The following is a 16,661-nucleotide window of genomic DNA, read 5'->3' on the forward strand; positions in this document are numbered from 1 at the left end:
TGCGGAGATCAGTCGGCGCTCACTCACGCCACTCCCTAAACAACATCACACACACATAAAACAAAAGGGTTGCTCCCTCTTAGTTCCTCTTTCACTTTTCATAGGCGGTTATTACACTGTCCTTTGTGTGCGTTGCGTTTTGCGATTGCCGTGACATTTGAAAGAAACTGAGATCTTGATCAGTCATGGTGATGATGGATGTGTTAAGCATCTGTATCTATTACGTTGCATACTGAGTTGTAAATTCGGCAAATTCAACGAGCGGCGGCCTCTTACACGCTCATCTTCATGTCGATCTTCGAGTGACACTTGTATCCAACGACCTCAAAGTCCTCGTACTTGAAGTCATCGATATCGGTGATATCGCGCTTTATGTTGAGCTTGGGGAAGGGCAATGGTTCACGCTCGAGCTGGATCTTGAGTGGCTCTACGTGATCTTTGTAGACGTGAGCGTCTCCCATCGAAAGCACGAGTTCCTTGGGCTCGCAATCGGTGACTTTAGCGATCATATAAGTGAGCAAAGCGTAGCTGGCAATGTTGAAGGGGACTCCCAACCCGAGATCGCAGGAACGTTGGTACATTTGACAAGAGAGCTGCTTCTTGCCCCGACCCTTTGCGTAAGCGTCGAGGTTGGAGACGAAGAACTGGCAGAACATGTGGCAAGGAGGGAGAGCCATGAGAGCAAGATCTTTGGGGTTCCATGCACTGAGCAAGATCCTGCGATCGGTGGGGTTGTTCTTGATCTTGTCAATGACTTCACGCAATTGGTCAACGCCTTGACCGGTGTAGTCGGTGTCGCAGTCCTTGTATTCTGCGCCAAAGTGTCGCCATTGGAAGCCGTAGACTGGACCCAAATCACCTTCTCGCCGGTGTTGCAAGTCACGCGAGTCGAGGAACTCTCGTGATCCGTTACCGTCCCAGATGTGCACGCCCTTGTCAGTAAGAAGCTTGGAGTCGGTCTTGCCAGCCACAAACCAGAGGAGCTCCTCCAGTACGCCTCGCAAGAAGACACGCTTTGTGGTGAGCAGAGGCAGATCGCCGTTGGTAAGGTCGAAACGGAGGCAAGGCTGAGGTGCAAAGAGAGCGAGAGTGCCAGTACCTGTGCGATCGGGTCTCGACTCGCCTGTCGAAATGACACGAGACACGAGCTCGAGGTATTGCGACTCCTCGTGCTTTGCCGAGCCCACCGCATCACCCTTAGGCCCTGTCTTCGAAGAGAAGATGCCAGCAACAGTAGGCTCAGCAAAGTTGTGATGAGCATAGCCGAGCACAACCATTCCTCCAGCATCCATTTCGAACAGGCGACCATTGGTCAGCGGCAAGCCCAGCCATCGAGCAACAAAGACCCTATTGAAGTGACCGTGGCAGACCAACAGGACATCGCACGTCTTAGCTCCCACATCATGCCCTTGCTTGCGCTTGTCAACGTGGCACGACTGAAGATCGCGAATCTTGGCAATGACCGAATCGACTCGGTCACTCATGTGCTGTGCCGACTCTCCTGGAAGCTCGTCCGGTCGTTCAGGGTGATCTGGGGTACCTCCGGTCCAAATGTCCCAGCCAGGGTGCTTGGCTCGAATCTCCTCCGTCTTGAGTCCCTCGTAGGCACCATAGTCCCACTCGCGGCACTCTTGCAGCACCTCCACTGGCGGAATACCCTGTCGTTGGTTGGCGGGAATGTGTTCGAGCATGATCTCGAGTGTGTGCTGGGATCGCTTCCTTGGGCTGACAAAGATGTGGTTGAGCTTGGTAGGGTCAATGAGCTTGCCATTGCCGACACCGACGATGCTAGGTGCCAATTGACGCATCACTTCCTCGCCATGAGGTGTGAGGGAGATATCGGATCGTCCAGTATGTTGGCCAGAGATGGACCATTCGGTCTCGCCGTGGCGGGCGAGGAAGACTCTCGGCATGGCCATGTTGGGCAGCTTCTCTTTTCAGATGATGATGTGGGTAGAAGAGATGCGGTAGATGCTGACGGAGAAGAGATTGCTAAGAACACCTTCGAACAAGCTGACCGGACCGTAAAGCGGTAGGCATAGTCACAGCTCTGCAAAGTCCGAATGTCGCAAAAAGCACACACAGACCAGGTACACAAGCACAATTCCGCAAAATTCAAAGAAAGCACAGTTCAGCTGCTCAAGGCTCTTCTTCAATAAACGCGACGCGTGCGGTAAAGTGTTGGTTCGGACTTTCCAGAGACAACTCACACTTCGGCAACAGCTTCAGTGAAATCACATGACCTCCTTTTATCGCTCTAACATGTCCGCCAACCTCGCTCACCGCCGTCACTCATCATCACCCAACATCACCCACCAACGCTACTTATCATCCACATCAACACCCCTTCGTCCCTATTGCGACAGCACGCAGTCATACGTGTCGCTTCATTCACATGCACACACACTAACCATCAGCAGAGACATATATACCTGGCATTGCTTTGTACTTAGTCGTCTCCTAATAGTAATAATTGCTATCCGCTTTACCGCTCCTCGCTTGTGTATTCCTCAAGAGCTTCGGCCTTAATTGTCGTTAGGTGCGACTGAAGTCATGAGAATCAGTAAAAGCATGTGACCCCTAATCCGATTTCACATTGACGCCAACTTCACTCACTTGGTTCTGCATCAAGTTACCCGGAACGACTATCGAGACAGGGGCATACCTGTTAACTAATACCCGACACAGTTACCCCGTCATGTTTCAGCATCATCCACTGGGCAACACATCCCTGTATCACACTGGAATATATACATACATTGGCTATTATCATGTACTTAGATATGCTCTCCATCGCAATCGATACTTGTGATCAACGCTATTTGACGCGCATACTTCAACAGAATCCTCTGTTCACTCGGATGGATACAAATTCATTGCTCAGCTGCACTGATGTACCGTTACTCGTGTGATTCGTTTTGCATTGGATTGCATTGGATTGTATTGGATACCATGTCATCACTGCGATGTTACTGTCTAAGCTGTCTTCAGCGACAACGTGCTTTTGATTGTTGATCGGCTTTCTTCGCCTCCCGTCTACGACGAGAACCACGAAGAAGAATCCTCCTTACCCGAAGTCATATCAGAGCTGATGATCCTGTGAACATGGCAGAGGTAATCGACGTAGCTCATGGCATCATTGTTCTGATCCTCCACCAAGCTGTTGGCGAGCTCGACCTCGGTGCCATCGCGGTTCTGACGAGCGATGAGAACCGGAAGCTCGGGCTTGTTCCTCTGCTGTGCGAATGACTGGATGATGGCACGAACTTGCTTCGAGAGCTTGGTTGGTAACTTGGGCAGACGAGTCATGCGAGCATCAATCTCCTCCAGGGTGCTGACGCCGTACAGATCCTCAAGCAGGCGAGGGTTGACGTTGGCACCGAGCCACAGGATGCACATCTCGCCATTCTCGAGCAGGTAGGCACCATGCCCTTCCATGCGCAAGTACGATGGTCGCATTAATGCGGGCGTCTTGATTCGTGTGCCATCGACAGTGGTGCCGTCGGGTTGCTCGATTTTGATCGGTGAACCGTCGGCATCCGACATGGTGTGGAGAGCGATCATGCGTGGGTACAGCATCGACATGACGGCCGAGACACCTTGTGCGCGGAAGAAGCGCATGTAGAACGCACGCACATCCGAAGTGACATTGCCGCCCTTGATGCTCTTGGTCTTGTTGATCGCCAAGGCATACAGAGGGAACAGCTTGAAGCTCTCTGGCAAGATGAGCTGACCAGGGCTGGTCGATGACGCACAGTTTCGACGGTAAGCAAGGAGGATCTTGACGCACTTGTCCGTGAGATAGTGGCGCACCTCCTTGAGTGGCTTGGCATGCGCCAGAGACACAACCTCCTTGCTGTAGTATGCAACGGTGCTGTCCATGTCAGCGTAGCGGAAGACATTGCCGAGCAGTGATGTAACGGGTACTGCGATGTTGTGGCATCGCACACGACGCTCGCCCTCGGCCGTAGTATACAATACGGCACACTGGAAGTGAGCCTCGTGCTTCTCGTCCAACTTGCCTTCGTGCTTGACCAAAGCTGCGATACACTTGTCTGCATCCATGGTGCCCACCTCGATATCGGTAGCATTACGCTGGAAGAAGTTGCCAAAGTGGTCGGCGACACGCAGACCGTTGGAGCATCGCAGTCGCATCGTGACGTTGTATGCCGTCTCTCGCAGCACGGTGCGTCGTACTTCGCTCTGCAGCTTGACACCATCGCGCACGGGATCGAAGCGAGGGTGGAAGAACACCTCACCGCCCGTGAAGCCGGACAAGACACCGATGGTCGCAACATCAATGTACTGCGAAGGGAAGAAGAAGATGTTGATACCGATACCTGCGTCTACACACTCCTCAGCTGCACCGCGGTAGAAGCCATCTTGGGGAACAAAAAGGTTGCGTTCCTTGTCAGTGCCGTAGAGCTTGGTGTCCTCGCGGTGCTTGAGTGCACCAGGTCCGACTGTTGGAATGGTGGATAAGAAGATGTTGACCTGACCACCGATAGTCGAAAGCGCTGCTTGTGCGCCGCGGACCGCTGCACCGAGCGCTGCATCACCGACCATGCTCTCGCCGAACATGGTGGGAAGATTGTCGAGTAGGCCTTCAATGAGATGGCGTGACTCCCATGCATCCGCCAAAAGACCGTCGCTGATGGGCACGAATGGCTCGTCGATGTCGCCAACTACGAGCATCTGTGCCTGATCGAGCTCCGCTGACAAGTTGTAGAAGTGAAGAGCACGGTCAAAGGTGAGGATGGCGACCTTGGCGCCCTCCAAGAGACCGAATCCTGGGCCGGTGCTGAACTCGGCGTCTGGTGCGCCGTTGGTGCCTTCATTTGTAGAGCTTGTCTTGGGACCGTAAAGTGTCTCGCGGATCGCCTCAACGGAGCAGGCAAGAGCACCAGAGCGAACAGCGCTGTAGCTGACGTCGATGGCGAAGAAATAGGTCAATGGGCGAGGCGCACGTACAGTGGTGCGACCCTTGCCGAGCTGCAATCCGTTGAGCGCCTCGCTAGCCGCCTTGGTAGCTTGCTTTGCTGCTTGTGCGCCCTGACCGCTGAGACCAAGGGTGGTGCCTTCGTAGTCTTTGTTGGCTTCGGTCTTGGGATCGAGCTTGGCGGTTTCTGTCCGAGTGCTAGCTGGTGCCACGGGGAGGAGCACAGATACGGGAGGCGTCGACTGAATGGCCCAGTACTCTTTAGGGACAGCAAAGTCGATTGAGCCGCGCGATAGCTCGGGACGTTGGTCAAAGTCGACACGTCGACCGCTCATGTCGAGGTTGCAAAAGTAATCAGGAGCCACCTCGGTTGCAGTGCCACAAAGATTGCAAGTCCATTCCTGACCGCCTTCGACAAAAATACACCATGCGTTGATGTAGCCTCGACAGCGCTTGCAACGCGGTGGGCCGCTCTCACCGAAAGTGGCGACAGGAATCGGGGACTCGTCGGGACGCAGCTGTGCAAAAGGCTGAAGCAGCACCGCCAGCGGTAGCTGCGCTGTGGTAGCGAGCTCGTCGGTGGCAGGTATGCTGTAGGTGGTGAGTCGGAGATGTTTGGGAGAGCAATTGCCCTGATCGACGGCAGCGAAGCTGGTGGTGCTGAGTGGCATTCCACCCCGTCCACACGTAGCGAACCATTCCTTGTCAAAGAACTCTTGATCGGCGTCCTGCATCTCGACGGGGCTAGGGATCTGATCTGGGTCAATCTTGCTGCGAGGACCTGCGAAACGCTGCCCAGCCTGGTGAGGAGGCTGAGCGATACCACCGGAAGCACCTCCAAGTGCGGCTTGCATGCCTGGAACGCTGCTCTGTTGGTTGGCTGGTAGATTGGGACGAGCTCCGCCTTGAGCCATCATGGCACGGTTGTGCGCAGCTTGTGCAGGTGAGACGACATTGCGCTGTCCGGGCATCTGGTCGAGCGCAGAATCATCATTTGCGTCGTTGAATTGGTGACCTTGCTGCGCTACTCTAGCAGCAGCTGCCTGCTGCCAGGGAGCAGGTGGTGGATTTGGCTGGCTGGGCGCATCGTTCCAGCCGGTGGCGGGACCGGCCTGAGCGTCTGTGTGATAAGCGCGGGCGCTACGCTTGGTCTTAGCTGGGCCGGCCTCGGGCGAGAGAGCTTGTGCTGGAGCTGGACTGGGTTGGCGCGCTTGAAGGTCAAGGCCAGCCATCTGCGATTCTACGCCTGCCATAGCGCCTGGCTGACCAGCAGGACGAGGACTGAGCCTGCCCTGCATGGCGGGATTGGATTGTAGCCCAGCTGCCTGTGGTGGGATACCGCCGGGTGCGCCTGGCTGCTGCGGGAAAGGACGACTAGCTGGAGGTCGCGCACCAGCCATGTTGGCTGAGGGTAGTTGCGCTGGCCTGGCGAATGGCATACCAGGCTGAGGTCGAAGCTGCATGGCCGAGTTGGGCGGCGGACGCACACCTTGCTGCAACTGTTGCGGCTGAGGTGGTTGTATAGGACGTTGCTGCGGGTACGGCTGCTGCTGTTGCTGTGTTGGAAAGGCGCCCTGCTGTTGAGCGCCCGGTGGAGGTCCTGGGCGTGGAGGAACCTGCTGGCCCTGGAAAGCGCCTGGTTGCTGCGGGTTCATCGTGCTCAAATTGGGGGTCTGGTTCGGCGTGAGAGGGAAAATCAATGGCTTACAGTCGTTGCGAAGTATTCAGGACAGGTATGGACGTGGTGAAGCCGTTTCGTGTGACACCGAGCAAAGACCCTAGCTTGGTTGGTGCGATCCGAGCGCGTCCTTCGTGCCAACTCTTCCGCTTGCGCTGCCTTCCTTCCCTCTAGAGCCGGCTGGTGGAAGATGTTGCTGGATCTACGGTAGCTTCTGTAGTTGATGCAGTTGGAGATGGAGGGGAGAAGGCTGGGGATGATTGATGTACAACACGCAAGTCAGAGGAAAGCGTCTAACGTGTCACTCTCTCTCTCACACACACACAAACACACACGCCCCGAGACATTCGAAGGGAAATGAGGTTTCCGCCCGTGCGCTGGCTGTTCAACAAAAGGAAACTTGGCTCCGCAATTTCAGCTCCTGTCTTCCAGCTCAGCAGATTCAAGTCCGATCCTCATTTCGTGCGAGATCTCTGCAATCGGGTGATCAAATTCCTTGTCAATTGTCAGCTCTGATGGCATAACATGTTTTATCGTGCAAATGACGATAGCCTCACGGAAGGTTCCTGCGTACCTCCCTGTGTAACATAGGTTGGGACACATCGCATGATCTCTACACTTACTACATGGACAAGTATCGACAGCACCTCGATTAGCCGCCAAGAACGTGCGGCTGCTATTGGATCAAAAGTGGAACTCACGGCGAACGACTTGCAGCGTTCGGCGACCGACCGTGCGCAAAGCTTTGCCAGATTTTCACGGTGGAAGGAAGGATCGGCGAAAAGCTCGGATTACAAATCCTTGACTTCCGACACGGAACGCAATCATCTGGTGGGAATGTGCTTGTCCTCTGTCTTCTCAGTCGAGTACGTACGACAGAGATTAGAAAGCTTTCTGATGCCTCGTATATCAGACGCAGCCGTCTATGATCTGATCATCACTGTAGACCTTCTGAGCAAGCTGTGTATGAGAAAGATGTGTTCGTACAGAACCCACGTGAAGATGCATGATGCCTAGGTTCGTTTACGCTTTCTGCCAAACCGACATACACCGATTCTGATTTGCTTTCGAGAAGGAAAGAGAGAACATGCAAGCGAACACCTTCGAAGTAGTGGTGCAAAGCAAGCGCGGCTGGAGACGGCGAACTGTTTGGGGCAGAGCAGCCGCAGTGGCGCATTGCCTTCGCATGGCGGACGGGACTTGATCGTGGATCGTTGAAGTCTCTCTGCGTTCGCTTAGCAAGTTCGGTTGATCCATTCGGAACTCGACGCTCAGAGCCGGAACGAAACAGCTGAGTCGTTCTATTGATTCCTCGCACTTCTTCCAAGGTCCGCGTTGGCCGCTCATTTCATTCGGTATGGACACTTTCTTATCTACCCTCCTTACCATCATATCTTTTTTTTCTTTTTTGTCATAATCGTCATGATGGCTTCCCTTCGCACTGGTCTCAGGATCGCTCAGCCCCTGCGAGCTTCGACTCGCAACTTCAACAGCGTCGCTCGCCCCTCCGTCCGTTCGAGCGTGCGTCACTACAGCAGCCCTGCTCCTGGCTCTCAACCTCCTCCCCAGCCCTCATCTAGCTCGTCCACCAGCAAGGTCCTCCTCACTTCGGTCGCCATCGCCGCTGTTGCCGGTGGTGCTTTCCTTGCTCTCGGTCAGGATGACAAGAAGTCCACCCTCGGCGTAGGTGCTGACGGTGCCAACAAGCTCAACGGTTCCAAGAGTGCGCAGGGCGCCCCTGCTGTCGCTCACTCCAAAGAAGACTACCAAGCTGTCTACAATGCCATCGCGGAAGAGCTCGAGTCGAACCCCGAATACGATGACGGCTCGTACGGTCCCATCCTTGTCCGTCTCGCATGGCACGCTTCGGGTACCTATGACAAGAACAGCAACACTGGTGGCTCCAACGGTGCCACCATGCGATTCGCTCCCGAGTCTGACCACGGAGCCAACGCTGGTCTCCACGTTGCCCGTGACTTTATGGAGAAGATCCACAAGAAGTTCCCTTGGATCACCTACTCTGATCTCTGGACACTCGGTGGTGTTGCCGCCGTTCAGGAGCTTGGTGGCCCCAAGATCCCCTGGCGCCCTGGCCGCAAGGATGCCACTGCTGATAAGTGCACCCCTGATGGCCGGCTTCCCGACGGTGACAAGGGGCAGGATCACATCCGATACATCTTCTACAAGATGGGCTTCAACGACCAGGAGATCGTTGCTCTTTCCGGTGCTCACGCTCTTGGCCGATGCCACACTGACCGCTCCGGTTTCGAGGGCCCTTGGACTTTCGCCCCTACTTCTTTCACCAACGAGTACTACAACCTACTCCTGAACGAGAAGTGGAACATGCGCAAGTGGAACGGCCCTCCCCAGTTCGAGGACAAGTCGACCAAGAGCTTGATGATGCTCATGACCGACATGGCTCTTGTTCAGGACCCTTCGTTCAAGAAGCACGTTCAGCGTTACGCCAAGAGCGAGGACGAGTTTTTCAACGAGTTCCGATCTGCTTACGCCAAGCTGCTCGAGCTTGGTGTCCCTGCCGAGAACTTCAAGGCTTTCGAGACCAAGCTTGACGGTGGCAGGCCCTTCGAGTTCCTCACCACCGCGGAGCAGGAGAACGCTAAGCAGTAGATTGATCATGCTTGCGACCAACGACTCAATAAATTGTTATACAGTTTGGAACTAATCAGTTCGTTCAACAGATTCAACCTTGTCTGTGGTCTCAGTTTCGATGCAATGCACATTGGTAGAAGAGTGAGAGCGCCCGACGTCGGTTGACATCTAATCGGCGGTCATAGATTGTAGGCAGAACGCTACTAGTCGGCCTTCGTATCCGATGACAGATATCTCCTGACGAAGGCAACGCATCGATTGTAGCACAGCACAGCCGACGTTACTCGTTGTAGGCGTGAGAAGGCATGAGCTTGAACCAGCGGGGTCTCCTATGTGATAAGCCAGCCTTCCAGACCGGGTCAACGCTGCCCTGTGCGGGTGGGTTGAAGAGTGTCCCACACTGTGATTACAATTAAGAGAGAAGAATGGGGTCCGCGAGTCACGCAAGCTTGTCGTTGCAGCTCCGTTCTTGCATTTTTTTTTTAAGCATTTTTTTTAAGCATTTTTTTTTTTCCTTTTTTTTCTTTGAGGACCTCACGGGTCTTTGCCTGCAATCTACCGAGTTTTTAGCGTGTTATTATAGTCGGTTTAGTTTTAGTTTCGTTTCGTGCGATTGAGTCCAGACGGGATTCCTGAGAATCTTAAGAACACCGCACAGCAACAGCACAGACCGTCGGTCCACTTTCAGAATTGCGTAGACACCAAAGTTAAAAGACCTATTTCGTCCCACGCCTTCTGCAACAACCATGCAACAGCGAACCACCTCTGATCCCACCCTTTCTCTCGCAAGGCCCAGCCCCACACTCTTTCATCACGCTGGCCGCCCCGTCTTCTCCTGCCTTGCGCCACAGCCTCGCTCGAAGTGCTCCGATCAACGCTGAAGTCCGAATTGCATAAAAGCAAGCCAGTTTGGAACGGACGTTACCGCCTTCGAATTCGACGCTCATTCTCCCAATCTTACCTGCCATCCTACACAGCAGAACCCAAAATGTCAGTCCCTTCGGAAGGCCTTGTATCGGTCGCCTCCAACGTGCAACCTCAGTCCATCGGCACAGGCTCTCGCGCTGCTCGTGGCAAGACGGTGCTCATCGACAACTACGACAGCTTCTCGTACAATGTGGTTCAGTTCCTAGCTGAGGCTGGTGCTGACCTTGTCGTTTACCGTAACGACAAAGTCACACTCGAAGAAATCGAAGCCCTCAACCCCGCCAACATAGTCATCAGCCCTGGGCCTGGCCACCCTCTCCACGATTCAGGCATTAGCATTCCAGTCATCAAGCACTTCGCCGGCAAGATTCCCATCCTTGGTGTCTGCATGGGTCTACAGTCCATCTACTCTGCCTACACCGGTCTTGTCGACTTTGCTGGCGAGATCGTCCATGGCAAGACTTCCGAGATCGCTCACGACGGCAAAGGTATCTATGCTGGCCTCCCCGCCCATGGCGTCATCGGAACAAGGTATCATAGTCTTGCTGCCCAGCTTCCAAGCTTGCCAAAGGAGCTTGTTGTCACTTCCAAGACTGCCAGCGGTGTGGTCATGGGTATCCGACACACCCGCTACACTGTTGAAGCCGTGCAGTACCATCCCGAGAGCATTCTGAGCGTTGGTGGCCGCGAGATGATGGTCAACTTTCTCAGCTGGACTGGAGGCACTTGGGATGCCAACCCTCAGGCCAAGGTGGATGCTGCTGCCATCGAGCGTGCTGAGAGCACCACCGAGCCTGTCCTTGCCATGGCTGCCACTGATGATGCTGCAAACGGTGCTCCCGCCCCTGCCGCTGCTGCTCCTGCTGGCACTAATGGACAAGCCGCTGCTGCAACAGGCAGTGTCGGCACTATCCTCGAAAGGATCCACGTGCAGCGACTCAAGGACATCGCTGCCACAAAGGCTGTTCCTGGCTTCTCGCAGCGCGACCTCGACATCTCTCTCTCGCTTCATCTTGCGCCACCACTTATCAACTTCCCCGAAAGGCTTCAGCGCAACGCTTCTCGCGGTCTGCCCGGTGTGATGGCCGAGATGAAGCGTGCCAGTCCCAGCAAGGGCGACATCGACCCTAACGCACATGCTGGTGCTCAGGCCCTCGCATACGCTCGCGGTGGTGCCAGCGTCATCAGCGTCCTCACCGAGCCCAAATGGTTCAAGGGCACCATTCACGATCTTTCCCTCGCCCGACGTGCAGTTGACCACCTCCCCGACCGCCCTGCCATCTTGAGGAAGGACTTTATCGTCGACACCTACCAGATTGCCGAGGCGAGATTGGCCGGTGCCGATACAGTTTTGCTCATCGTCGCCATGCTTACCGACGAGCACCTCAAAGAGCTGTACGACTACAGTCTCAGTCTCGGCATGGAGCCCCTTGTCGAGGTCAACAACCCTGAAGAGATGACCCGTGCCATCCGTCTCGGTGCCAAGGTCGTCGGTGTCAACAACCGCAACCTGCACGACTTTAACGTCGACATGGAGACGACATCGCGCCTTGCCGATGCGGCTAACAAGGGCGGTGTCATCTTGTGCGCTCTCAGTGGTATCAGCGGCCGCAGCGATGTTGCCAAGTACCTCAAGGAAGGTGTTGGTGCCGTTCTGGTCGGTGAAGCATTGATGCGTGCTAAGGACAAGCGTGCTTTCATCCACGACTTGCTCGGTTTGCCTTCGACTGTTTCGGCTGCTGAGACTGTCGCTGGTTCTGTTGTTGGACATGGCTCGCTGGTCAAGATCTGCGGTCTGTCTACTGTTTCGGCTGCGGTTGCTGCTGCCGAAGCTGGTGCGGACATGCTAGGTATGATCCTTGCTCCTGGCACAAAGCGCACTGTGCCCCTCAACCAGGCAGCTGAGATTATCAAAGCTGTTCGCTCGCTCCCCGGCTCCACATCTGCCGATGCCTCCTCTCTTGATGTCAACGCCATTGCCGGGTCAATCGAAGAAGGCGTCACACCCGAGGACTGGTTCTCACTTACAGCCAAGAAAGTCAGATCGCGCGTCGGTCGTCGACCTCTCATCGTCGGTGTCTTCCGCGATCAACCTCTCGCTGAAGTCGCAGCTACTGCTCAACAGCTCGATCTTGATGTAGTCCAACTCCACGGTCGAAGCGAGGCTACAGAATGGGCCAAGTTCCTCCCTGGACGTCTTGTCATTCGAGTTTTCTCCGTCGGTCTAGATGCCACGATCGGTAAAGACCTTCTCAGGGAGGTGAACAGACCAGGATACCACCATCTCGCAGCACTAGACACTGCCGGTACTGCCTCAGGTGGAGACGGAGGGTCAGGCCAGTCTTTCGACTGGTCGATTGCTCAGCAAATTAGAAACGCCGACCCTTTGCCAGCTGTTGTGGGTGGGTCGGACCTGAGATCTATGCCTGTATTGCTTGCTGGTGGTTTGACCGCTGCGAATGTGGCTGAGGCGATCAAGATCGCTCAGCCCTTGGGTGTGGATACTAGCTCTGGTGTCGAGACAGATGGGAAGAAGGATTTAGCCAAGATCAAGGCCTTCGTTGCCGCTGCTAAGGCTGCGTCTGCCTAAACCTGACCTGCCCTCACTCGATCTGCTTCAGATGTTCAGCCTTCATGTTTTCATGTCAATCGATAATCACGTCTCACTTTCTCCCCGCCTGCTCTCGTGCTTCAGTTGAGAACCACATCCGCTGAGGTGTGAAGAAAATTGATTTTGGATTGTGATCTTCTGTGTAGAGAGCGAAACGTTACTGTATGCGCCTTGACTTACCTAAGACTAATTGTAGTGTGCGTATGAATGCATGGGGAGTGTGTAGAGGAGTGTGACGTGGAGCTAAATCCAGTGCAGTGTGTATGTGGGAGAAGGGAGATGCAAGATTGAGAGTTACAGAGGTTATGGGTATTACATGAATGGAGCAGAGAAGACGACTTTTGTGTGTGGAAGAAGTGCAACGGCGAGGTCGCAGATGTGCGAAGAGAGAGAAGATCTGGAGTGTAGGCTGTTGGAGCCTTGCTGAGTGCGAATGGGTGATTCACTTTGTGGCCTTCTTGACCATTTCCCTTGCCCAAGCGGCTGTCTTGCGAGTTTCGGAGCCATTACCACGTCCACGACCCAGCTTGATGAACTCGGCAACCCAAGCGCCTGTGAGAAGCACCTTGAGCTCGCCGTTGGGGAAAGCACTGGCCAAGTCACCTAGCAGACCAAGTGCGCCACGAATGAGGGGTTCTGACGCCTGGCTCTGTGCCTGAGCTTGTGCGACGAGAGCAATGAAAGCAAACATGCCCTCGACGTAAGGCTGCAATGCTTCGACACGGTTGCCAGCACGCATACCCGAAACGGTGCCGACGTATGCTTCGCAGATACCTTCGCGCAGCGAGTTGATGTAGTCGATCATGTCGTAGTCGTTGGGGTCAACGGTCTGGATAAGCGAAGCCTGCTGCAGCACCGACATGCCCATCTGAAGGTACTTCTCGAACGCAGGACCGATAGCCATGGCAATGTCACCGAAGCACGAAAGAATAGGTGGCTTGACGCTACGGTTGAGCTGAGGCGACTGAAGGTTGGCAAAGAGTGCGTTCATGAAGTCGTCGCAGTACTTGGCCGAGTTCTCGCCGAGAGCACGGCAGATATCGCCGATGAGGCCAACGCTGATCGAGCAGAGCTGGTACTCCTCGTGGTTGCGAAGACCCTCAACCATGAAGGGAAGGAAGGCGCCAAGGTACTTCTCGAAGTCAGCATCGAAGGCAGCGATAGCGGCACCGACGGTGAAGAAGGCATCTTCCAGCACAGTGGGCTGCTTGGCACCGTTCTGGATGAGCGTCAACAGGTTGGTCATTATGCGGTCACCCAGAGGTAGTGTCTCGCGACCGAGGCGGCGGACACAAGCCATCAAGACACTGCAAAGGTTGCCCTGGAGCTCTGCCCAGTTGTTTCGGTCGTCCATGCCGACGAGCTGACCTGCGACCTCGTTGAGCTGCTGCTGTCGGTCAAGGATCTGCACCAAGACGCCGCTGGCCTGGTGAACGCAGTCAGCGGCGCAGTGAGTGACGGAGCTCGCCAATGCCTCATAGGCGGATGTACGACTGTTGGACTCGTTCGAGCTGCGGCCGGTGGCCTGGAGCAAACTGCCAACAATTCCCTCGAAGAAGGGCGAAAGAGGTGTAGTGGAGGCAGTAGCTGCGTCAGAGCCCTCACCGTTCTCGTAGGCCAGAGCGTTGGCACCAAGCTGCTCTGAAAGATTCATGATGGCCCAGCAGCAGTTGGTCACGATACGAGGCTCGTCTTGCAAGCCAAGCACAAGAGCCTGGACGAGTGCGGGAAGGTGAACGTCAGTCTTGATCGAGTCGCAGCAGAGATCCGAGATGCGTCCCAGAGTCCATGCGGCTGTGTCCTTGACTGCGATGCTCTGGTCACGCAGCATTTCGATGATGGTAGGGAGTGCCGACTCAACGAGGGGTGCGAGTGTCTTACGATCGGGGCCTTCCATGATGGAGCCGAAGCACATGACGGCAGCTTCACGAGCGTGCCAGTCGGGGTTCTTGATGTTGCCCTCAACGAAGGGTACAGCCAATCGGACAATATCGTCACCGACCACCTGGGCGAGCAAGCCAACACAGGTACCTGCGGCCTTGGAAACATCCCACTCGTCCTCATCGGCGTCCTCGTCCTGCGTCTTGAGCAACTCGAGCAAGACGGGGACGATCTCGGGCAAAGCGATACGGGCAAAGTTGTAGCAGATGCGTTCGGGCTCCTCACCGAACTCGGCAGCCTCCTCAGCCTCGAGGGCCAGCTCGATCTCCTCGTCGCAGACAGTGGACCAGAACTCGACAGCTTGAAGCGCCACCTTGGGTTCCGAGTCTCGCATGCCGAGAACGGTGAGACCGAAGAGAGCCTGCTCCATGTAGAAGCGCATCTTGTCGTAGTAGAGCTGCATGATTCGGACGAGACATTCGTAGGCGGCCACCTTAACGGGCATGTTGGGACTCTGTGTCGCTTCGCAGACCACCTGCATGATGTAGTTGCGCTCACCCTCTCGCTCAAAGTTGGCACGAACGAACTCGAGCGAGTTGAAGAGCGCCTGCAATGCAGCGAGCTGGACCTCTGGTGCGGGCTCCTCCTTGCGTGCACCTTGAATGACGGCCGTGAGGATCTCGTTCGACTGGGCTGCCAAAACATCGGAGCTGATGCCTTCACAGGTGAAACCGATAGCTTGAAGAGCAGCTTGTCGCAAGCGCATGTTGCTGGCATCACCCATAGCGCTGAGAAGTTGGGAGATGAGCTCGTTCCAAAGACCCACTGGCAACTCGATGGCGGCAATTGCGGCAATGACCTGGGCGGCAGCAGTTCCCGCACGGTGCTCTTGGCTGCCAAGAGTGCTGAGAACCTTTTGCTTGATATCATCGCGGCTGTCTTGCGGCAGGAGTGTCCATCTTGCCGTATATTCTTCCACTCGAGTTGGGTCGCGCGCCGTCAAGGCATTCTTGACTGCAATACCGGCAGCGGTTCGAATATGCGAGGGAGAGGATTCGTTGGCAAGCTCAGCAGCGAGCGTGCTCATGTAGACAGGGTAGCTGTCGCGAGCAGCTGCCTCCAGTTTCTGTTCGGCATCAGTGCGGATAGCCTGATCCGGCGAGAGCGTATTTGTCAAGAGCTGGTTTGCGTCCATAATCGGCGACTTACGCGACTATTCGAGCCGCTATGTGATGGGAAGATGCGAGAGTCGGAAGGCAGTGCGGACGGCCACTGAGAAGGAAGAAGAAACGGGTTCGTTTGCAGCGGTGCGAGAAGAGGAGCGAGCCGATCAAAGCCGTGCGACTCAGACAAGGTGATTTCGGAAGAGGTGAGAGGCGATGTTGATGATGAGATAGATCGAGGAAATGCGGATGAAGGTGTGGCGGAAAAGGATTGACGAATGTGTTGATGTGCGACGCAGTTGACTTAAGAGTTGAGTTGGCTGCGAACTTTTTTGACGTTCAAGTGTTGCTCTCTCTCCCTCTGTGCGCCAGTTATGAGTTGCTTGCTTCCTTTGGCTGAGCAGAGAGGAAGAAACACACACACTCGCACTTACACTGACACAGTCTCACACACTCAAACACACACGCTTGAAAACCCGCGCTTTTCCAAGTCACGGTAAGCTGCCATTTCGAGCCTTTTCACTGCACTCGCCCGACACAGCCTGCCGCAAGATTCAAAATGTAACCGATTCTCTCTGCTCGCGCGGCGTGACCAAAAGCTAACTCACAGCTCAATTACGTAATAATATCATCACCCTCATTTAATCTAAGATTCCAAATACATTCTGTCTGCAGCCTCGTGTCTGATCTACACAACACTCCACAATAGAGAGCTAGAACAACATGTTGAGGAATACACAAGCGAGGGGCGGCAAATGAGATAGCAATCATGACAATTAGAAGACAACTAAGTACAAAGCAATGCCAGGTATATGTCAGAGGTTTCATGCCTGAAACCTGATATCTGTAGTA

At 54.9% G+C, this 16,661-nt stretch overlaps 5 protein-coding genes across 5 annotated transcripts; 2 read left to right on the forward strand and 3 right to left on the reverse strand.

The window, feature by feature from the left end:
* Positions 1 to 272: 272 nt before the first annotated feature.
* Positions 273 to 1,919, reverse strand: UHO2_01481 (uncharacterized protein; the record flags this gene model as incomplete). Its single annotated transcript, XM_041553948.1, has 1 exon — positions 273 to 1,919. The coding sequence occupies one exon, from the start codon at positions 1,917 to 1,919 to the stop codon at positions 273 to 275; it is 1,647 nt and encodes a 548-aa protein (XP_041409882.1).
* A 1,117-nt stretch (positions 1,920 to 3,036) lies between these two features.
* Positions 3,037 to 6,594, reverse strand: UHO2_01482 (uncharacterized protein; the record flags this gene model as incomplete). The annotated part of the gene is made up of 1 exon (XM_041553949.1): positions 3,037 to 6,594. The coding sequence occupies one exon, from the start codon at positions 6,592 to 6,594 to the stop codon at positions 3,037 to 3,039; it is 3,558 nt and encodes a 1,185-aa protein (XP_041409883.1).
* A 1,448-nt stretch (positions 6,595 to 8,042) lies between these two features.
* Positions 8,043 to 9,245, forward strand: UHO2_01483 (putative cytochrome c peroxidase precursor; the record flags this gene model as incomplete). Its single annotated transcript, XM_041553950.1, has 1 exon — positions 8,043 to 9,245. One exon carries the CDS (start codon positions 8,043 to 8,045, stop codon positions 9,243 to 9,245), a length of 1,203 nt encoding a protein of 400 aa, XP_041409884.1.
* Positions 9,246 to 10,215: 970 nt separating this feature from the next.
* UHO2_01484 (putative anthranilate synthase component II) lies at positions 10,216 to 12,744 on the forward strand (the record flags this gene model as incomplete). Its single annotated transcript, XM_041553951.1, has 1 exon — positions 10,216 to 12,744. The coding sequence occupies one exon, from the start codon at positions 10,216 to 10,218 to the stop codon at positions 12,742 to 12,744; it is 2,529 nt and encodes an 842-aa protein (XP_041409885.1).
* Positions 12,745 to 13,207: 463 nt separating this feature from the next.
* UHO2_01485 (putative karyopherin beta-1 subunit (importin 95)) lies at positions 13,208 to 15,841 on the reverse strand (the record flags this gene model as incomplete). Its single annotated transcript, XM_041553952.1, has 1 exon — positions 13,208 to 15,841. One exon carries the CDS (start codon positions 15,839 to 15,841, stop codon positions 13,208 to 13,210), a length of 2,634 nt encoding a protein of 877 aa, XP_041409886.1.
* Positions 15,842 to 16,661: the final 820 nt, after the last annotated feature.

Source organism: Ustilago hordei, assembly GCF_900519145.1.
Source record: "Ustilago hordei strain Uho2 genome assembly, contig: UHO2_contig_02, whole genome shotgun sequence".
NCBI lineage: Eukaryota > Fungi > Basidiomycota > Ustilaginomycetes > Ustilaginales > Ustilaginaceae > Ustilago > Ustilago hordei.